This window comes from Coregonus lavaretus, assembly GCF_964263955.1.
Source record: "Coregonus lavaretus genome assembly, contig: HAP1_SCAFFOLD_2505, whole genome shotgun sequence".
Lineage (NCBI taxonomy): Eukaryota > Metazoa > Chordata > Actinopteri > Salmoniformes > Salmonidae > Coregonus > Coregonus lavaretus.
The window spans coordinates 7501-31478 of record NW_028165931.1 but is presented as its reverse complement, the minus strand read 5'-3'; the positions used below and the strand labels follow the sequence as shown (position 1 = coordinate 31478).

Sequence of the window (23978 nt, the reverse complement as noted above, 5' to 3'; positions counted from 1 at the left end):
GTCGGCAGTGTATCGAATACTTGTTCTCCCCACTGTATGTGTTATTTCATAGTTTTGATGTCTTTATTATTATTCTACGATGTAGAAAATAGTAAAAATAAAGAAAAACCCTTGAATAAGTAGGTGTGTCCAAACTTTTAACTGGTACTGTATATACCTGGTTAACGCAACCTCTAACTGCAGGGCAGGTAAGTCACTGTTACAGTTATACAACTATTTGTAGTCCAGCGCATATCCAGTAAGTCACTGGACATGGACACAGTTCTGCTTTATCGCTTTTCTAGCAGGCCTACAGTGGCTTGTGAAAGTATTCACCCCCCTTGGCATTTTTCCTGTTTTGTTGCCTTACAACCTGGAATTAAAATTGATTTTGGGGGGGTTTGTATCATTTGATTTACACAACATGCCTACCACTTTGAAGATGGAAAATATTTTTTATTGTGAAACAAACAAGAAATAAGACAAACAAACAGAAAACTTGAGAGTGCATAACTATTCACCCCCCCCCCCCCCGCCACACCAAAGTCAATACTTTATAAAGCCACCTTTTGCAGCAATTACAGCTGCAAGTCTCTTGGGGTATATCACTGGGATTTTTGCCCATTCTTCAAGGAAAAACTGCTCCAGCTCCTTCAAGTTGGATGGGTTCCGCTGGTATACAGCAATCTTTAAGTCATACCACAGATTCTCAATTGGATTGAGGTCTGGGCTTTGACTAGGCCATTCCAAGACATTTAAATGTCTCCCCTTAAACCACTCGAGTGTTGCTTTAGCAGTATGCTTAGGGTCATTGTCCTGCTGGAAGGTGAACCTCTGTCCCAGTCTCAAATCTCTGGAAGAGTGAAACAGGTTTCCCTCAAGAATTTCCCTGTATTTAGCACCATCTATCATTCCTTCAATTCTGACCAGTTTGCCAGTCCCTGCCGAAGAAAAAATCCCCACAGCATGATGCTGCCACCACCATGCTTCATTGTGGAGATGGTGTTCTCGGGGTGATGAGAGGTGTTGGGTTTGCGCCAGACATAGCGTTTTCCTCGATGGCCAAAAAGCTCAATTTTAGTCTCATCTGACCAGAGTACCTTCTTCCATATGTTTGGGGAGTCTCCCACAAGCCTTTTGGCGAACACCAAACGTGTTTGCTTATTTTTTTCTTTAAGCAATGGCTTTTTTCTGGCCACTCTTCCGTAAAGCCCAGCTTTGTGGAGTGTACGGCTTAAAGTGGTCCTATCGACAGATACTCCAATCTCCGCTGTGGAGCTTTGCAGCTCCTTCAGGGTTATCTTTGGTCTCTTTGTTGCCTCTCTGATTAATGCCCTCCTTGCCTGGTCCGTGGGTTTTGGTGGGTGGCCCTCTCTTGGCAGGTTTGTTGTGGTGCCATATTCTTTCCATGTTTTAATAATGGATTTAATGGTGCTCCGTGGGATGTTCAAAATTGTGGATATTGTTATTATAACCCAACCCTGATCTGTACTTCTCCACAACTTTGTCCCTGACCTGGTCTTCATGGTGCCGCTTGCTTGATGGTGCCCCTTGCTTAGTGGTGTTGCAGACTCTGGGGCCTTTCAGAACAGGTGTATATATACTGAGATCATGTGACAGATCATGTGACACTTAGATTGCACACAGGTGGACTTCATTTAAATAATTATGTGACTTCTGTAGGTAATTGGTTGCACCAGATCTTATTTAGGGGCTTCATAGCAAAGGGGGTGAATACATATGCACGCACCACTTTTCCGTTATTTTTTTTATTTTTAAACAAGTAATCTTTTTCATTTCACTTCACCAATTTTGACTATTTTGTGTATTTCCATTACATGAAATCCAAATAAAAATCAATTTAAATTACAGGTTGTAATGTAACAAAATAGGAGAAACGCGAAGGGGGATGAATACTTTTGCAAGGCACTGTATGTGTTGCAGAATTCTGATGTCGTACAATGATGATTGACATTATCAATAATTTTTTTATGATTCAAAGCAAATCAATCTGTTTTTCATCTCAGAGTAAATTCAGATAACAGGCTTAGATATCTTAAAAAACATGTTGCAATAGATTCTAAATGCTTTTCTTACCACTTCAATGATTTATGGTGAAAAGCTAACACAGCATCTCTTCAGGTGTGGGTGAATCACTACTTGTATTTTGCTTGCAGTTATAGCATTCATTTGACATTTTTACACTTTAGTCATTTAGCAGACGGATCTGTGTCTGCACCACGTGCTCTCACTACTGGTGTCCACCAGGGCTCAGATCTGTGTCTGCACCACGCGCTCTCACTACTGGTGTCCACCAGGGATCAGATCTGTGTCTGCACCACGCGCTCTCACTACTCGTGTCCACCAGGGCTCAGTTCTTTGTTTTGGTGACAACACCGCCGCTTGACAGTACCACCGCTTACAGTGTAGTGGGCAGTAATATGTGTATATACAGTGTATATAATATTATAAATACCTCATGTGACTCGTAATAAGACTAAGCAATTAGCCTATTAAAATGTTTATCTGACTCCAGAAGATAATTAAAATATACACGCGAGCATTAGGCAATGAGTTGATATAGACTAGCAAGAATTGGTCTGAGAATGGTCTATATCAAAGGCAGATATTGAATTAACATTGTACAATGAATGGATTCACATACAAGACATAACACTTAAGTTACAAGCATTAACAAGCATTAACAAGGCATTATTCCAAGCATATAGATCCTAAGGTTAACTTACATGACAAATCATGAACACAGAGATGCTTACTAGACCAGAGGCCTAGAAGCCTAAGAAATGAGAATTGATCATACAACCTTCCTCCGTGGACTGGATACAGGATAAGAGACAGAACAAAGGCATTTAATTCCATTTATAACATCTGAATGTGTAACCTTTCAACCCAAAACCAGCCACCTTTGACCAATCAAACGATACCAAGTTCACAGTGTAACCTGACCACCAAGGACCAATCTCCACAGGGTGTCACAGCATCTAAGAGCTTGTGTGGGGGATGAGGCCAATGCAAATAAAACAGAATTCCTGAGAGGACCATAAAACATTTTTGCACAATAGTAATTCAGAGTTCACCCTGTACAGATACAAGTAACCGCAGAGATCATACATCCATATAGATAGCACCAGAGTTGTCCTCAGTGAACAAGTATCAGATAGATACCAAACATGGATACTATGGCATTATTCTATCACATTCGGTAGTCAGTCCTCTGAATACTGTAACAGAGAGAACCATTTAGGCCCCTCAGAGGGGAAGGGCTGACTGGTCCTTTGGCGTTGTCCTCTGTCTTCCAACTCCAGGCGTCAGAGAGCACATAAATTAGGGCCGAGCCTACAACAGCTGCCACTGAAAAAACAGGGGAGACTGAAGTACTAGCACTAATTGCGTAGCAGAGGTGAAAGACACACCTCTAAGCACTGATTGGTGATTGCCTGGCAGGGGTGAAGAAAACACCCCCTACAAGACAACCCTCCCACAAATTAGCAAGACTGTTAGACAAATAGGCCTGAAACTAATCTACATCCACATAGACGGTCACAAGTACTGAGCAATCAGACAGTTCAAACAGCAATGATTAAGTAGGCTACTATGTAAAACACAGCACTTAAATGTAATTGCCCTACAAGACAATACCAACAGCTACTATTGAATCAACTGCCATATAATACAATACCAACATCTACTATTGAATCAACTGCCCTACAAGACAATACCAACAGCTACTATTGAATCAACTGTCCTACAAGACAATACCAACATCTACTATTGAATCAACTGCTCTACAAGACAATACCAACATCTACTATTGAATCAACTGCCCTACAAGACAACACCAACATCTACTATTGAATCAACTGTCCTACAAGACAATACCAACATCTACTATTGAATCAACTGTCCTATAAGACAATACCAACATCTACTATTGAATCAACTGCCCTAGAATACAATACCAACAGCTACTATTGAATCAACTGCCCTATAAGACAATACCAACATCTACTATTGAATCAACTGCCCTACAAGACAATACCAACATCTACTATTGAATCAACTGCTCTACAAGACAATACCAACATCTACTATTGAATCAACTGCCCTACAAGACAATACCAACATCTACTATTGAATCAACTGTCCTATAAGACAATACCAACATCTACTATTGAATCAACTGCCCTATAAGACAATACCAACATCTACTATTGCTGTCATATAAGACAATACCAACATCTACTATTGAATCAACTGTCCTATAAGACAATACCAACATCTACTATTGAATCAACTGTCCTACAAGACAATACCAACAGCTACTATTGAATCAACTGCCCTATAAGACAATACCAACAGCTACTGAGCTGATGTCCTTCCAAACTATAGATGACACACTGAGACTGGAGCCAAGTAAAGCTTCTTAAATCTATGATTCCATTTCAATTGAAGAACAACATTTAGACTCTTATTCTAGAACAACATTTAGACTCTTATTCTAGAACAACATTTAGACTCTTATTGTTGACCTGAATCTCAGGAGTGAGTCAAAGAACTACACTTCCCAGAGGGCACCAGTAGCAGCAAACCGGCTGCTTGTCACCTGATCAGTCATTTTCACTGATTTGGAGCACCTGTGAAGGCATGGAGGGGCTCAGTCATTCTGAAGAACAAACTTCAGAGAGAAGACTCCAAGTTCACTCACAGGTTCAGTCCAAAGACGCCAATGGTAAATTCATTGAAGTTATTTAGAATGTTTATTTAAATGTTTAAACTAATTTAAGTTCATTTAAAATGTTTAATTAAAATGGTAACTTTTTGTTCTGTCTTTAAAGGTTTACAACCTAATTTACTGGCTAATTTACTGGACAGACCAATCAACTGAAAGCAAACTAAAAATAAAAAAGATTGAGTCGGAAATTTGAGTTGTCCCTGTGTCCTTTGGATGGTGAACAAAAGGAGGACTTGACACTTATTCTAGAATGGGGACATAGAGACAGTCCAAGTAGTATATTAGTCAACACAGCTTTCTTTGGCACGACAACAACCATAGGAGTTCGCAAAACAGCACAAAGAGGTCTGGGACATGGTAGTACATGTATTGTGACTTTGGTCGATTGAAGGAGGCCACATTCAGGATCACTGGGTTGTCACATGTCTACAGAACATCTACAGGCCACAGTCAGGATCACTGGGTTGTCACATGTCTAACAAAACACCTAGCCTATAGCCTCATCAAAACACCTAGCCTATAGCCTCATTAAAACACCTAGCCTATAGCCTCATCAAAACACCTAGCCTATAGCCTCATTAAAACACCTAGCCTATAGCCTCATTAAAACACCTAGCCTATAGCCTCATTAAAACACCTAGCCTATAGCCTCATTAAAACACCTAGCCTATAGCCTCATCAAAACACCTAGCCTATAGCCTCATCAAAACACCTAGCCTATAGCCTCATTAAAACACCTAGCCTATAGCCTCATCAAAACACCTAGCCTATAGCCTCATCAAAACACCTAGCCTATAGCCTCTTTAAAACACCTAGCCTATAGCCTCATTAAAACACCTAGCCTATAGCCTCATTAAAGCACCTAGCCTATAGCCTCATTAAAACACCTAGCCTATAGCCTCATCAAAACACCTAGCCTATAGCCTCATTAAAACACCTAGCCTATAGCCTCATCAAAACACCTAGCCTATAGCCTCATTAAAACCCCTAGCCTATAGCCTCATTAAAACACCTAGCCTATAGCCTCATCAAAACACCTAGCCTATAGCCTCATCAAAACACCTAGCCTATAGCCTCATTAAAACACCTAGCCTATAGCCTCATTAAAACACCTAGCCTATAGCCTCATCAAAACACCTAGCCTATAGCCTCATTAAAACACCTAGCCTATAGCCTCATCAAAACACCTAGCCTATAGCCTCATCAAAACACCTAGCCTATAGCCTCATTAAAACACCTAGCCTATAGCCTCATCAAAACACCTAGTCTATAGCCTCATCAAAACACCTAGCCTATAGCCTCATTAAAACCCCTAGCCTATAGCCTCATCAAAACACCTAGCCTATAGCCTCATTAAAACACCTAGCCTATAGCCTCATTAAAACACCTAGCCTATAGCCTCATCAAAACACCTAGTCTATAGCCTCATCAAAACACCTAGCCTATAGCCTCATTAAAACCCCTAGCCTATAGCCTCATTAAAACCCCTAGCCTATAGCCTCATTTAAACACCTAGCCTATAGCCTCATCAAAACACCTAGCCTATAGCCTCATCAAAACACCTAGCCTATAGCCTCATCAAAACACCTAGCCTATAGCCTCATCAAAACACCTAGCCTATAGCCTCATTAAAACACCTAGCCTATAGCCTCATCAAAACACCTAGCCTATAGCCTCATCAAAACACCTAGCCTATAGCCTCATTAAAACACCTAGCCTATAGCCTCATTAAAACACCTAGCCTATAGCCTCATCAAAACACCTAGCCTATAGCCTCAGGTCATCTATAGATCTCTTCTAGGCAAATCCCCGCCTTATCTTAGCTCATTGGTCACCATAGCAACACCCACCTGTAGTATGCGTTCCAGCAGGTATATCTCACTGGTCATCCCCAAAGCCAACACCTCCTTTGGCCGCCATTCCGTCCAGTTCTCTGCTGCAAATGACTGGAATGAACTGCAAAAATCTCTGAAGCTGGAGACACTTATCTCCCTCACTAACTTTAAGCATCAGTTGTCAGAGCAGCTTACCGATCACTGCACCTGTACACAGCCCATCTGTAATTAGCCCACCCAACTACCTCATCCCCATATTGTTATTTACATTATTTATTTTGCTCATTTGCACCCCAGTGTCTCTATTTGCACATCATCTTCTGCACATCTATCATTCCAGTGTTAATTCGAAATTGTAACTATTTTGCACTATGGCCTATTTATTGTCTTACCTCCATAACTTACTACATTCGCACACACTGTATATATATTTTCTGTTGTATTTTTTTACTTTATGTTTTGTTTACCCCATATGTAACTCTGTGTTGTTGTTTTTATCGCACTGCTTTGCTTTATCTTGGCCAGGTCGCAGTTGTAAATGAGAACTTGTTCTCAACTGGCTTACCTGGTTAAATAAAGGTGAAATAAAAAACAAAAAAACAAAAAAAACATGTAAACCCCTAGCCTATAGCCCCATCAAACTGTATGTGACACTTAACACCATTTCTCTCCATGAACCGTTTGTTGTGTGTGTGTGTGTGTGTGTGTGTGTGCCCCAAAAAAGAAGCAAAGCAGCAAATCAAAGGAATCTGATTGATATTCACTTAAGAGGGTGGTGGATGTGGGTGAAGCTAGGTCTCACCACACTATGCACACACGCACCGCACACACGCACCGCACACACACCTCCCTCCACACTGCAGTGCTCATTCTGTGGGCTTTGTTCCCTGGCAGGTTGGACAGGCCTTCACTGTGAGTTGGACATTAATGAGTGCCTTCCCCAGCCCTGCAACCAGGGGATGTGCATCCAGAACCAGCCTGGCTACGGCTACACCTGCTTCTGTCGCCCTGGATTTGTGGTGAGGCTTACCCAGCGCACTCTGCCCTTATTTTTATCCTTCCCTCTATTCTCCTTCATCCCTGTTGCCTCCCCCTCTTTCTCTGTGTCTGTGTGGAGCTCTCTCTCCCCCTTCTTCCCCTCGGTCTCTCTCTCTCTCTCTCTCTCTCTCTCTCTCTCTTTCTCTGTCTCTGCTGTTCTCCACATCTGTAATGTTAGCATTTCTTTCAATATGTTCTTCTTCTTCTTTCTCCTCCCAGAATGTGATGGTGTTATATTTATCCTCCTAGTCATGGACAGGATAAGACTGAATATTTACCCTCCTAGTAATGGACAGGATAAGACTGAATATTTACCCTCCTAGTCATGGACAGGATAAGGCAGAGGCTGAATATTTACCCTCCTAATCATGGACAGGATAAGGCAGAGGCTGAATATTTACCCTCCTAATCATGGACAGAAATAAGGCAGAGGCTGAATATTTACCCTACTAGTCATGGACAGGATAAGGCAGAGGCTGAATATTTACCCTCCTAGTCATGGACAGGATAAGGCAGAAGCTGAATATTTACCCTCCTAGTCATGGACAGGATGAGGCAGAGGCTGAATATTTACCCTCCTAGTCATGGGCAGGATAAGGCAGAGGCTGAATATTTACCCTCGTAATCATGGACAGAAATAAGGCAGAGGCTGAATATTTACCCTCCTAGTCATGGGCAGGATAAGGCAGAGGCTGAATATTTACCCTCCTAGTCATGGACAGGATAAGGCAGAGGCTGAATATTTACCCTCCTAGTCATGGACAGGATGAGGCAGAGGCTGAATATTTACCCTCCTAGTCATGGGCAGGATAAGGCAGAGGCTGAATATTTACCCTCCTAGTCATGGACAGGATAAGGCAGAGGTTGAGTTCCATATGGCACCATATTCCCTATACAGTACACTACTCTTGACCAGAGCCCTATGGGCCCTAGTCAACAGAAGTGCACTACACATGGTGCCAATTAGCAATAGGGTGCCAATTGGGCCGTATTCAGAGAGAGGTTATTTAGTTCAGTATCCCACCACCGTAGATGTCAGCTGCAGGCGTTTGAGATCATTTCTCCTGCTGATACACATAATTGACATCCTTATTAAGGTGGCTCGAATCCTGTCTTCCTTACCATGCATCTCAGTGCTAGAGGTGTCTCTACAGACCCCCTGGTTCGATTCCAGGCTGTATCACAATCCGACCGTGATTGGGAGTCACATAGGGCGGCGCACAATTGGCCCAGCGTCGTCCGGGTTTGGCCGGGGTAGGCCATCATTGTAAATAATTTTTTTTTTTTTAAAGCCCATGTGTGTGTTTCAAATGGTACCCTATTCCCTATGTAGTGCACTACTTTTGTCCATGACCTCACAACATAGACGGAATTATACTCATAAATCTAAGGGAATGGCTAAGAAAATAAAATAATATTTCTGTTAGATTAGATTATATAGCTGTGGTCTAATCTAATTTGACTATTTCTATGGTCTTTTAATGTTTATCTATCTTTCTGTTTCTGTAGTCTAACGTCTATCTCTGTTTGACATGTACAGGGGAAGAACTGTGAGCACAATTACGATGACTGCCTGCTCCAGCCGTGTCCGGGAGGATACTCCTGTGTTGATGGTATCAACAAGGTCAGCTGTCAGCCAGCCGAGGGGGACATGTCCTCTGTGCCCTGGGAGCCTTCTATAACACAAACCCCATGGGGCTCTCTGCTCACCACGTCACCAGTGTCACCGTACAGTGAACAACCAACAGGTATGGAGGTCAATCGTAAGACCACAGTCATATAACAGTTGGGTCAGTACAGCCTATGTGATCCTATGTGGTCAGGTCAACCGTAAGATCTGTCATAAGATCACACAACCATAACCTGGTTATTTTTATAACACCAATGACATAACACCAATGACATAACACCAGTGTCACCGTACAGTGTGAAACCAGTCGAGGCTGAACAACGAAAAGGTATGGAGATCACATAATTGAACTACTGTTACAGTTGGTTCAGCACAGCCTGCATGTGATCGTATGTGATGTTATGGTTCCACGTTTACCACACCACTGTCACCAGTGTCACCGTATAGTGCAACGCTGATAAATGCAGGGTATTTTGGGTTGATAGTGTTACGGAAGCAACTAGACGGCCTGTTGTTCAAACTGTACTCGCTAAGTCTAGGGCTTCATAATGGTTCTGTAACCTGATTGGAGGTGTGCATTAATGTGACAAGTAAGCGTATGCAACCAGGTGTTGAATGCATGTACCCAGGGGACAGCAACCTTACCTTGGTCCAGGGTCAACTCTGTCGTGACCTCTTGATCGGCCATTCCAAGCAGATGAGTTGATTTGTTCAAAAGGTGACCAAAATTAACACGTACACAAAGGGAAACAACAGAGGCATGTCTGAACTAAAAATTCAAAACTCAACCTCATGGCCTCATGGTCACCAAACAAAACCAGCAGCCTCTCGGCTTGCCAGCTGGGACACTGACTGACCGTCACCTGATGACGTGCTTATCAAGGTCTCCTGGCAGAGCACAGCCCTTGACTTGGTTGGTGCTGACACCTGGGGGATGGAGTGTGGAAGTGTATCCTGGTAGAGTGTGTTGCTGAACTGTGTGCTAACACTAAACTACCCTGCCATATCATAACAGTAGGTAAACCATAAGATTGCAGTCATATACCAGTTGGGTCAGCACAGCTTTGTCAAAAATTACTGGGTTATTTTATTACACCAATGTCATAACACCAGTGTCATAACACCAGTGTCATAATGTCATAACACCAGTGTCATAATGTCATAACACCAGTGTCTTAATGGCATAACACCAGTGTCATAATGGCATAACACCAGTGTCATAATGGCATAACACCAGTGTCATAATGGCATAACACCAGTGTCAAAATGGCATAACACCAATGTCATGTCATATCACCAGTATCATAATTTCATAATAATAATAATAATAATAATATGCCATTTAGCAGACGCTTTTATCCAAAGCGACTTAGTCATGCGTGCATACATTTTTTTTTGTGTATGGGTGGTCCCGGGGATCGAACCCACTACCTTGGCGTTACAAGCACCGTGCTCTACCAGCTGAGCTACAGAGGACCACGGTGTCATAATGTCAAAACACCGGTGTCATAATCTCAAAACACCAGTGTCATAATGTCATAACACCAGTGTCATAAACACCAGCACATGCAGCACCCTCTGATTTAATCAAAAATAAAGAATGCACAAATAAGCTATTAGGCCAACTTGTTCTGCAAATCAATTCATTAATAACGTAATACTGTTAAAACAAAACAAATACGCCAAACAACGCCACCTCCATATTACAAGTACGATGATATTAGTGATCCAATTGACATTTTAGTCATTTAGCAGACACTCTTATCCAGAGCGACTTACAATTAGTGAGTGCATACATTTTTCATACTGGCCCCCCGTGGGATTATTATTATATTAGATAGTAATGTGCTTCCTCACCTAGGTAGAATCGAAATAAATAAGTTGTGTTAGAGGTTTGAGAAACTCATGAATATATCTAAACTAGGTCACTATCTAAACAGCCCTAGTGCCCTTGGTGCTTCTGCAAATAGACTCAGACTCCTTCTGCAGTCTGCAGCACTTCTTGGCACCTCCGAATGGAACCTTAGAATACTCAGCTACCGACCAGTTAACCACATAGAACTACTCAGTTCTATTGATGTGGATTTCAAACTATTACAAAATAGAAGAAGAAAAATGTTCAATTTTATTTGTCTCGTATACCTCCATGTGATACAGTGGAAGCAAGCATGTGAATTTCAAACAGTGAGGAAATACATGTGTTTTTGTTTCCCGTTCATATCACACGACCAACGACATATACATGACCAACATTATGTGGACACCTGCTCATCAAACATCTCATTCCAAAAGCATGGCCATTAATATGGGAAGGCTTTCCACTAGATGTTGGAACATTGCTGCGGGGACTTGCTTCCATTCAGCCACAAGAGCATTAGTGAGGTCGGGCGATTAGGCCTGGCTCGCAGTCAGCATTCCAATTCATCCCAAAGGTGTTCGATGGGGTTGAGGTCAGGGCTCTGTACAGATCAATCAAGTTCTTCCACACCAATCTCGACAAACCATTTCTGTATGGACCTCGCTTTGTGCACGGGGGCATTGTCATGCTGAAACAGAAAAGGGCCTTCCCCAAACTGTTACCACAAAGTTGGAAGCACAGAATCGTCTAGAATATCATTGTATGTTGTAGCGTTAAGATTTCCGTCCGTCGGACTGCCTGATGGTGAAGCGTGATTCATCCCTCCAGAGAACGCGTTTCCACTGCTCCAGAGTCCAGCGGAGGCGAGCTTTACACCACTCCAGCCGACGCTTGGCATTGCGAATGGTGATCTTAAGCTTGTGTGCGGCTGCTCGGCCATGGAAACCCATTTCATGAAGCTCCAGACGAACAGTTCTTCTGCTGGCATTGCTTCCATAGGCAGTTTGGAACTCGGTAGTGAGTGTTGCAACCGAGGACAGACAATTTCTAAGCGCTTCGGCACTCGGCGGTCCCGTTCTGTAAACTGTGTCCTATGAACTGGTTTACAGTAACAGGGATGAAATTACGTACTGTAAGCTGTGTCCTATGAACTGGTTTACAGCAACAGGCAGAACTAGCCTACTCTGTTTATTGTAATCTGTTTCTTCATCCATGATTTTTGTCCAATTTGTCATGAAAATGTGCTGGCGGGGAAAAACATTTGTTGCGTGTGGCTTGATTGAACCATTCTATGTGGTAAAAGTGTGATAATTGGTTAAAATTGCGAGCCCTCTTTTTGGAGTGCAGTGATTTGACTGTTTTATGTGGTACTAGTGCGGTGATTGGTCAATTTTGCAAGGGCTCGCGTAATATGCAAAAACAAATGTGATTACAGAATCACAGAATCCTGGAGGGACTGATGTAATAGCAGCTCTACACAACCCCTCAGACTTCAGTCAAAGAGAAAGACAGGTGATTCATAGAACACACTTCCTTGGTTCCTTGGTTGCAAGCGCCATGCTGTATCATCTGGGTGGTCCCGTGTGGCTCAGTTGGTAGAGCATGGCACTTGCAACGCCAGGATTGTGGGTTCGATTCCCACAGGGGACCAGTACAACAACAACAAAAAATATATATAGAGAGTACCAGTCAAAAGTTTGGACACACTTACTAATTCAAGGGTTTTTCTTTATTTTTACTATTTTTTACATTGTAGAGTAATAGTGAAGACATCAAAACTATGAAATAACACATATGGAATCATGTAGTAACCAAAAACATTACTACAGGATTCTTCAAATATCCACCCTTTGCCTTGATGACAGCTTTGCACACTCTTGGCATTCTCTCAACCAGCTTCACCTGTAATGCTTTTCCAACAGTCTTGAAGGAGTTCCCACATATGCTGAGCACTTGTTGGCTGCTTTTCCTTCACTCTGCCGTCCGACTCATCCCAAACGATCTCAATTGGGTTGAGGTCTGGTGATTGTGGAGACCAAGTCATCTGATGCAGCACTCCATCACTCTCCTTCTTGGTAAAATAGCCCTTACACAGCCTGGAGGTGTGTTGGGTCATTGTCCTGTTGAAAAACAAATGATAGTCCCACTAAGCCCAAACCAGATGGGATGGCATATCGCTGCAGAATGCGTTGGTAGTCATGCTGGTTAAGTGTGCCTTGAATTCTAAATAAATCACAGACAGTGTCACCAGCAAAGCACCCCACACCAAAACACCTCCTCCTCCATGCTTTACGGTGGGAACTACACATGCAGAGATCATCCGTTCACCCACACAGCGTCTCACAAAGACACAACCGTTTGAACCCAAAATCTCAAATTTGGACTCCAGACCAAAGGACACATTTCCACCAGTCTAATGTCCATTGCTCGTGTTTCTTGGCCCAAGCAGGTCTCTTCTTCTTTTTGGTGCCCTTTAGTAGTGGATCCTTTGCAGCAATTTGACCAAGAAGGCCTGATTCATAGAGTCCTCTCTGAATAGTTGATGTTGAGATGTGTTTGTTACTTGAACTCTGTGAAGCATTTATTTGGGCTGCAATTTCTGAGGCTGGTAACTCTAATTAACTTATCCTCTGCAGCAGAGGTAACTCTGGGTCTTCCATTCCTGTGGCGGTCCTCATGAGAGCCAGTTTCATAATTGTGCTTGATGGTTTTTGCGGCTGCACTTGAAGAAATGTTCAGTATTGACTGACCTTAATGTCTTAAAGTAATGATGGACTGTCGTTTCTCTTTGCTTATTTGAGCTGTTCTTGCCATAATATGGACTTGGTATTTTACTAAATAGGGCTATCTTCTGTATACATCTCCTTCCTTGTCACAACACAACTAATTGGCTCAAAGACATTAAGAAGGAAATAAATTCCACAAATTAACTTTTAAGAATGCACTCCTGTTAATTGAAATGCATTCCAGGTGACTACCTCATGAAGCTGGTTGAGAGAATGCCAAGAGGCATTCAGGAGGCATCAAGGCAAAGGGTGGCTATTTGAAGAATCATGTAGTAACTTATTTGGTTACTACATGATTCCATATGTGTTATTTCATAGTTTTGATGTCTTCACTATTATTCCACAATGTAAAATTTTTTACAAATAAAGAAAAACCATTGAATGAGTAGGTGTGTCCTAACTTTTGTCTGGTAGTGTATACATATTTATTTTATGAAAATGTATGCACTCTACTGTAAGTCGCTCTGGAGCAGTATATCGTTTTATATACTTGTTTTATTTTTTCACTTCGACAGCTTAGTTGCTTATTGTTTTGTAAATGGCATCAGGTTGTTCCTGTTCAGGGTTAACGAAATGAGTTTGTATTGACATTTGTTGTGTTGACATTTCTTCTAATTGGGTATGTTTTTGACCATTTTGATAGTCTGTAGGCTGTTGCGTAACCTTGGTCACAAGTCACGAAGTCGTGTATGTGTCATCGGCAGTTCATGAATATTCATGAGTTGGGGCCTGGCTGCATACAAATGTCCCTGTCTCTATTTGTCATCCCAGCAGTTGGTTCATGTTCTGTGTTTATGTAACTGGCAAGCAGACACACACACACACACACACAAATGCATACATTTGCATGCACACGCACACACACACACACACACACACAAATGTACACATGTACGCACACACACAAATGCACACACACACAAATACATACAGTGAGGGAAGAAAGTATTTGATTCCCTGCTGATTTTGTACGTTTGCCCACTGACAAAGAAATGATCAGTATATACTTTTAATGGTAGGTTTATTTGAACAGTGAGAGACAGAATAATAACAAAAAAATCCAGAAAAACGCATGTCAAAAATGTTATTGTCACGCCCTGGCTCTGGGGACACTGTTATGTTGAGCCAGGGTGTGTAATTCTATGTTTGTATTTCTATGTTGGCCTGAGTGACTCCCAATCAGAGGTAACGAGTGTCAGCTGGTTGTCTCTGATTGGGAGCCATATTTAACTGTCTGTCTTTCACTTTGTGTTTGTGGTTTCTTGTTCCGTGTTGGTTGGTGTATGTAACCAGGGACGTCACGGTTTCGTTTTGTTGTTTTGATCGTGTGATCATTTATCAAATAAAGAAGATGTTTGCCTTCAACGCTGCGCCTTGGTCCTCCTCCTTAGACGAGCGTGACAGAAGAAACCACCAAGATGTGACCAAGCAGCGTGTCCAGGAGCCATCGCCAGGGAGATCCCTAACAGATCTCCTTCGCCTCCTCGACTGGGTCAAGCCGAGTGAGGAAGAGAAGGGCTTGACATTGTGGCAGAAGGGCGAACGGCTGGCGAGGGACATGGAGACCTTGGCCACGGGTAGGAGTGAAGCCCAGAAATTTTTTAGGGGGGGGGCTAACGCCGTGGACGACGGGCCAGCAGGAGACCGCGGCAGAGCGGCCCAGCGGATTGGCAGAGGAGGCCGCCAGGTTACGGGGGCCACTGGTCGAAGAGGGGGTGGAAGATGTAGAGGCACGGCGAGAGGTACTGGCGTGTGTTGCCAGTCCGGTCCGGCCTGTTCCTGATCCCCACGTAGGGCCAGTGGTGTGTGTTCCCAGTACGGTCCGACCCGTTCCTGCTCTCCGCACCAAGTCTGTGGTGCGCGTCGCCAGCCCAGTCCGGCCCATTCCTGCTCCCCGCACCAAGTCTGTGGTGCGCGTCGCCAGCCCAGTCCGGCCCGTTCCTGCTCTCCGCACCAAGTCTGTGGTGCGTTTCGTCAGCCCTGTCCGGCCCATTCCTGCTCCCCGCACCAAGTCTGTGGTGCGTTTCGTCAGCCCTGTCCGGCCCGTTCCTGCTCTCCGCACCAAGTCTGTGGTGCGCGTCGCCAGCCCTGTCCGGCCCGTTCCTGCTCCCCGCACCAAGTCAGTGGTGAGCTTCGTCAGCCCGGTCCGGTCCGGCCCGCTCCTGCTCCCTGCACCAAGTCAGTGGTGCGTTTCGTCAGCCCGGCTCGGCCCGCTCCTGCTCCCCACACCAAGCCAGTGGTGTGCGTCGTCAGTCCGGCACGGCCCGTGCCTGTTCCACCGGTGGCGGGTCCGGCACCGGTCAGGTGCTGCGTCACGCCGGAGCTAGAGCAATCCGCTCCACCAGTGTTCAGTTCAGCTCTGGTCAGCAGGGCCAGACCGGACCAGGGGTACTTTGGGGGGTTAGAGAAGGAGTGGGGATCATGCCCGGAGCCGGATCCGCCACCTAGGCGGAGTGCCCACCCGGTCCCTCCCCTGTGGTACTTAGTTGGCGCGGTCGGAGTCCGCGCCTTTAGGGGGGGGTACTGTCACGCCCTGGCTCTGGGGACACTGTTATGTTGAGCCAGGGTGTGTAATTCTATGTTTGTATTTCTATGTTGGCCTGAGTGACTCCCAATCAGAGGTAACGAGTGTCAGCTGGTTGTCTCTGATTGGGAGCCATATTTAACTGTCTGTCTTTCACTTTGTGTTTGTGGTTTCTTGTTCCGTGTTGGTTGGTGTATGTAACCAGGGACGTCACGGTTTCGTTTTGTTGTTTTGATCGTGTGATCATTTATCAAATAAAGAAGATGTTTGCCTTCAACGCTGCGCCTTGGTCCTCCTCCTTAGACGAGCGTGACAGTTATAAACAAATTTGCATTTTAATGAGGGAAATAAGTATTTGACCCCCTCTCAATCAGAAAGATTTCTGGCTCCCAGGTGTCTTTTATACAGGTAATGAGCTGAGATTAGGAGCACACTCTTAAAGAGAGTGCTCCTAATCTCAGTTTGTTACCTGTATAAAAGACACCTGTCCACAGAAGCAATCAATCAATCAGATTCCCAACTCTCCACCATGGCCAAGACCAAAGAGCTCTCCAAGGATGTCAGGGACAAGATTGTAGACCTACACAAGGCTGGAATGGGCTACAAGACCATCGCCAAGCAGCTTGGTGAGAAGGTGACAACAGTTGGTGCGATTATTCGCAAATGGAAGAAACACAAAAGAACAGTCAATCTCCTGGCCTGGGGCTCCATGCAAGATCTCACCTTGTGGAGTTGCAATGATCATGAGAACGGTGATGAATCAGCCCAGAACTACACGGGAGGATCTTGTCAATGATCTCAAGGCAGCTGGGACCATAGTCACCAAGAAAACAATTGGTAACACACTACGCCGTGAAGGACTGAAATCCTGCAGCGCCCGGAAGGTCCCCCTGCTCAAGAAAGCACATATACAGGGCCGTCTGAAGTTTGCCAATGAACATCTGAATGATTCAGAGGAGAACTGGGTGAAAGTGTTGTGGTCAGATGAGACCAAAATCGAGCTCTTTGGCATCAACTCAACTCGCCGTGTTTGGAGGAGGAGGAATGCTGCCTATGACCCCAAGAACACCATCCCCACCGTCAAACATGGAGGTGGAAACATTATGCTTTAGGGGTGTTTTTCTGCTAAGGGGACAGGACAACTTCACAGCATCAAAGGGACAATGGATGGGGCCATGTACCGTTAAATCTTGGGTGAGAACCTCCTTCCCTCAGCCAGGGCATTGAAAATGGGTCGTGGATGGTTATTCCAGCATGACAATGACCTAAAACACACGGCCAAGGCAACGAAGGAGTGGCTCAAGAAGAAGCACATTAAGGTCCTGGAGTGGCCTAGCCAGTCTCCACACCTTAATCCCATAGAAAATCTATGGAGGGAGCTGAAGGTTAGAGTTGCCAAATGTCAGCCTCGAAACCTTAATGACTTGGAGAAGATCTGCAAAGAGGAGTGGAACAAAATCCCTCCTGAGATGTGTGCAAACCTGGTGGCCAACTACAAGAAACGTCTGACCTCTGTGATTGCCAACAAGGGTTTTGCCACCAAATACTAAATCATGTTTTGCAGAGGGGTCAAATTCTTATTTCCCTCATTAAAATGCAAATCAATTCATAACATTTTTTACATGCATTTTTCTGGATTTTGTTGTTGTTATTCTGTCTCTCACTGTTCAAATAAACCTACCATTAAAAGTATAGACTGATCATGTCTTTGTCAGTGGGCAAACGTATAAAATCAGCAGGGGATCAAATACTTTTTTCCCTCACTGTACATACACACACACTCAAACACACACACATACACTAATGCTCTACTTCAGGTCACATCTGGCCAAATGGGACAGATGCACATCAGTTACTTTGAACGCTAGAGAACAATAACAACTATCTAATGTTGTGGTTGATTGTCTGGTAATGTCATATTTGACCATATGTACATGGTTTACAGAGAGAGAGATGATTCTCTGGTAATGAGAGAGAGGGAGAGAGAGAGATGATTCTCTGGTAATGGGAGAGAGGGAGAGAGAGGGAGAGATAGTCGTGAGGAAAACGATCAAAAGAGTGAATACTCACAAAGCCGCAGGCCCAGATGGCATCCCTGGCCGCGTCCTCAGAGTGTGCTGGCAGGCATCTTCTCGGACATATTCAACCTGTCCCTATCCCAGGCTGTGGTCCCCCCCTGCTTCAAGCAGATCACCATCGTCCCTGTGCCCAAGAAAAATAAACTGAAATGGCAAAATGACTATCGCCCGTCGCACTCAACCCGGGTCATCATGAAGTTCTTCGAGAGGCTGGTCATGGCCCACATCAAGGCCAGCATGCCAGGTACTCTGGACCCACTCCAATATGCCTACCACTCCAACAGATCCACGTAAGATGCCATTTCCATCACTATTCAAATGGCCCTAACACATCTGGACAAGAGGAACACCTATGTGAGAATGCTGTTCATTGACTACAGTTCAGCATTCAACACTATTGTTCCCTCCAAGCTCGACACCAAGCTCAGAGCCCTGGGTCTGGACACCACACTCTGCAACTGGATCTTAGACTTCCTGACGGGCAGACCACAGGCTGTGAGGATTGGCAACAACACCTCTTCCACACTGACTCTTAACACAGGGGCCCCCCAGGGGTGTTTCCTCAGCCCTCTGCCGTACTCCCTGTTCACCCACGAATGCGTGGCTTTGCACGACACCAACTCCATCATCAAGGACCTCACACAGCCCAGCCACCTTACCGTCGGGCAGACGGTATCGGAGCAGGAGGTCTGATAAAAACAAGCTCAGAGACCGTTTCTATCTGCAAGCAATCAGACTGCTGAACACTTGAACTGGACTGACCACCTGCACTGATTCACCACACCTTAGCACACATGCACTCATTCAGACACACACCAACACACACACACACACACACACACATGTTGGTTTTGCTATCCAAGTGGAGACCAAAAAATGAATTCCCATTCAAAATCATATATTCCCTAACCCTTAACTTAACCTTAACCCCAAACCCTAAAACTAAACCTAACCCCTAACCCTAATTGTAACCCTAACCCTAAAATAGCCTTTTTCCTTTTGGGGACCGGCGAAATGTCCCCAATTGTTTATTTTCTTCCTTGTTTTACTATGATGTTATACTATCCTTGTGAGGACTTTTGGAACCCAAAAGATAGTCAAGTAAGACCACACACACACACACACACACACACACACACACACACACACGTACACACACACACACACACACACACACGTACACACACACACACACACATACACACACACACACACACACACACACACACGTACACACACACACACACGTACACACACACGTACACCCACACACACACACATTGAGCCGTTTACTTTCTGTTTGTATTCTTGTCTTGTATTATTTCTTATTGTTGTTGCGTTGTCCAGAAGGAAGCTGCTAGTAAGCATTTGGTTGGACTTTGCCATGGTCCTTTTATTACAGCTAGTTAGAACAAAGGCTTGGAAAAGGTTTGCCTGTTACCATTTGTGGTGCCTTGATTAACAACAACAAAACATTTGTAGCTATTGCTCTAATAGTGCAATAGTGTAACATTATGAACACCTGCTCTTTCCATGACATAGACTGACCAGGTGAAAGCTATGATCCCTTATTGATGTCACTTGTTAAATCCACTTCAATCAGTGTAGATGAATGGGAGGAGACCGGTTAAAGAAGGATTTTAAAGCCTTGAGACAATTGAGACATGGATTGTGTATGTGTGCCATTCAGAGGGTGAATGGGCAAGCCAAAATATTTAAGTGCCTTTGAACGGGGTATGGTAGTAGGTGCAAGGCGCACCGGTTTGAGTGGGTCAAGAACTGCAACGCTGCTGGGTTTTTCACGCTCAACAATTTCCTGTGTGTATTAAGAATGGTCCACCACCCAAAGGACATCCAGCCAACTTAACACCACTGTGGGAAGCATTGGAGTCGACATGGGCCAGCATCCCTGTATACACTTTCGACACCTTGTAGAGTCCATGCCCCGACGAATTGAGGCTGTTCTGATGGCAAAAGGGGGTGCAACTCAATATTAGGAAGGTGTTCCTAATGTTTTGTACACTCAGTGTATATTTGTAACTATATTAAGAGACTCTACAACCATAAACATTCACATACCTGTTTTCATACATACACATGCATGTACAAATCCTCACAACAAGAGAAACCCAAACTGGTCCTTTAATGATTCCTCCTGAAATTTCAACTGACTACTGCAGCAGGTTCACAGTGTGGCACAGATCATTAGGATATTTTCAGCCACCCCAAGGGCAGATTTATAGATGAAAAGAAACATGTTCACACAGAACGATCAATTGGTTCTCTGTGGTTTGGAGATGTCTTGCGACGCTTTGAGATCGAGTTTAAATGTGTTACATTTTTTATTTAATTTTTTTAAGCTAACTGCATTTTCCAACTTATTTTGTGTGTGAGTATACATCTGGTGGTCTGTTGATTTGTGGTTCATCCATATGGCTTTAATGTACGCATGAATATATAAATGATCATCAAAATGCCTTTCCACCTTAAGAAATGATCAAGTGCAACCTGAATTAATTTGGTTTCTTGTTCAATTGACTGGTCATGCTGAAATCCTGAATATTTGTTTATTCGGAAACACGCACACAGCACATACAGTGGGGGGAAAAAAGTATTTAGTCAGCCACCAATTGTGCAAGTTCTCCCACTTAAAAAGATGAGAGAGGCCTGTAATTTTCATCATAGGTACACGTCAACTATGACAGACAAAATGAGAAAAAAAAATCCAGAAAATCACATTGTAGGATTTTTAATGAATTTATTTGCAAATTATGGTGGAAAATAAGTATTTGGTCAATAACAAAAGTTTCTCAATACTTTGTTATATACCCTTTGTTGGCAATGACACAGGTCAAACGTTTTCTGTAAGTCTTCACAAGGTTTTCACACACTGTTGCTGGTATTTTGGCCCATTCCTCCATGCAGATCTCCTCTAGAGCAGTGATGTTTTGGGGCTGTCGCTGGGCAACACGGACTTTCAACTCCCTCCAAAGATTTTCTATGGGGTTGAGATCTGGAGACTGGCTAGGCCACTCCAGGACCTTGAAATGCTTCTTACGAAGCCACTCCTTCGTTGCCCGGGCGGTGTGTTTGGGATCATTGTCATGCTGAAAGACCCAGCCACGTTTCATCTTCAATGCCCTTGCTGATGGAAGGAGGTTTTCACTCAAAATCTCACGATACATGGCCCCATTCATTCTTTCCTTTACACGGATCAGTCGTCCTGGTCCCTTTGCAGAAAAACAGCCCCAAAGCATGATGTTTCCACCCCCATGCTTCACAGTAGGTATGGTGTTATTTGGATGCAACTCAGCATTCTTTGTCCTCCAAACACGACGAGTTGAGTTTTTACCAAAAAGTTCTATTTTGGTCTCATCTGACCATATGACATTCTCCCAATCCTCTTCTGGATCATCCAAATGCACTCTAGCAAACTTCAGACGGGCCTGGACATGTACTGGCTTAAGCAGGGGGACACGTCTTGCACTGCAGGATTTGAGTCCCTGGCGGCGTAGTGTGTTACTGATGGTAGGCTTTGTTACTTTGGTCCCAGCTCTCTGCAGGTCATTCACTAGGTCCTCTGTGTGGGTCTGGGATTTTTGCTCACCATTCTTGTGATCATTTTGACCCCACGGGGTGAGATCTTGCGTGGAGCCCCAGATCGAGGGAGATTATCAGTGGTCTTGTATGTCTTCCATTTCCTAATAATTGCTCCCACAGTTGATTTCTTCAAACCAAGCTGCTTACCTATTGCAGATTCAGTCTTCCCAGCCTGGTGCAGGTCTACAATTTTGTTTCTGGTGTCCTTTGACAGCTCTTTGGTCTTGGCCATAGTGGAGTTTGGAGTGTGACTGTTTGAGGTTGTGGACAGGTGTCTTTTATACTGATAACAAGTTCAAACAGGTGCCATTAATACAGGTAACGAGTGGAGGACAGAGGAGCCTCTTAAAGAAGAAGTTACAGGTCTGTGAGAGCCAGAAATCTTGCTTGTTTGTAGGTGGCCAAATACTTATTTTCCACCATAATTTGCAAATAAATTCATTAATAATCCTACAATGTGATTTTCTGGATTTTTTTTCCTCAATTTGTATGTCATAGTTGACGTGTACATATGATGAAAATTACAGGCCTCTCTCATCTTTTTAAGTGGGAGAACATGCACAATTGGTGGCTGACTAAATACTTTTTTCCCCCACTGTATATACACTACACATCAAATCCACATTTTAAACTACCGTGTTGTCAGGATGTAAAATAAGCCTATATCCTGTGATTTTACTGTTATCACCCGAGTGGCGCAGCGGTCTAAGGCACTGCATCTCAGTGCTTGAGGCGTCACTACAGACCCTCTGGTTCGATTCCAGGCTGTATCACAACCGGCCGTGATTGGGAGTCCCATAGGGCGGCGCACAATTGGCCCAGCGTCGTCCGGGTTTGGCCGGTGTAGGCCGTCATTGTAAATAAGAATTTGTTCTTAACTGACTTGTCTAGTTAAATAAATGTAAAATAAAAAATAAAAAATAAAAATCACCCTTTAAAATGACTCATTGGATAATGAGTCATGATGTGGTTTTAATCCTACTAATAAGATCTTCATGCTCTGTAATTGACTGTCTATGGTGTATTAATGAATAATCATCTAGTGACCTTTTGGCTTATCAATGCCACTTTCCCAAGCGGGCAAAGCTGTTTGAAATGACGGCCAGTTCATAACCAGCACAGAAGTGGCTTTAATATAGTTGTAATGAATTCATTGTAGCTTATGCTCATGTAGAGGTGCTCCTTATTTCAGACATTTCTTGAAAGATTATAGAATTCCTAGAATTTAGTCAGCCACCACATGTACAAAAAGCTCAGCCCGTCACTGAGATATAGATTATCTTCTGCTGACCACCTTGAAGCGATTTTCCACCTATATTTGCTATGCCCAGATAAAAGTCAATATAGAGAGGGGCCATGAAGAATAGACCAGTCAACCCTTAAATCCACAGAAATCTCTACCCTTACAGAAAAACCACATGATTTCACATGCAGAAAATCACGTGATTTCACATGTGGAAAATCACACGATTTCACATAGAATTTCACTTGTTAAATGATGTGAAAACGTGTTTTTGGAACACTTCACGTGATCACGTTTTCACATGTTTAGTTTCATGTTTATCACATGTAGCTTTACGTGTTGTCAGCTGTTATCACATTAACTTCACAGAAGATCACGTGAAATTCATGTGTTTTTTTCCATAAGGGTAGAATACTGATCCATATTTGTATGAGACTCAGTTGGCAACAGCACGGGCTCAAATACATATTTTCACCCTTTTGAGTCCTTGTTTGAAATAAAGGGTACATGATAGCACATGAAGGATTACTTGTCTTATTCTCTTCAAATGTATTATGAAGTTATGAGTAATGGTACAAAATAAAATAATAATTGCACAATTTCGGTACAACTCTGTCCTTGAATTTCACTGTGGCGTTGGCCCCCTCTGTCAGA

General features: G+C 43.6%; 1 protein-coding gene across 1 annotated transcript in view; it reads left to right on the top strand.

Annotated features, from left to right (window-relative positions):
• Window positions 1-23978, top strand: part of LOC311115282 (protein eyes shut homolog) — a gene marked incomplete at both ends in the record, with an annotated part of 72457 nt that overhangs the window by 43131 nt on the left and 5348 nt on the right. Inside the window, 2 exons of the mRNA XM_084190477.1 lie at window positions 7462-7586; window positions 9146-9368. Coding sequence (XP_084046603.1) covers window positions 7462-7586; window positions 9146-9368 — 348 coding nt within the window. The remainder of the gene's footprint in view (window positions 1-7461; window positions 7587-9145; window positions 9369-23978) is intronic.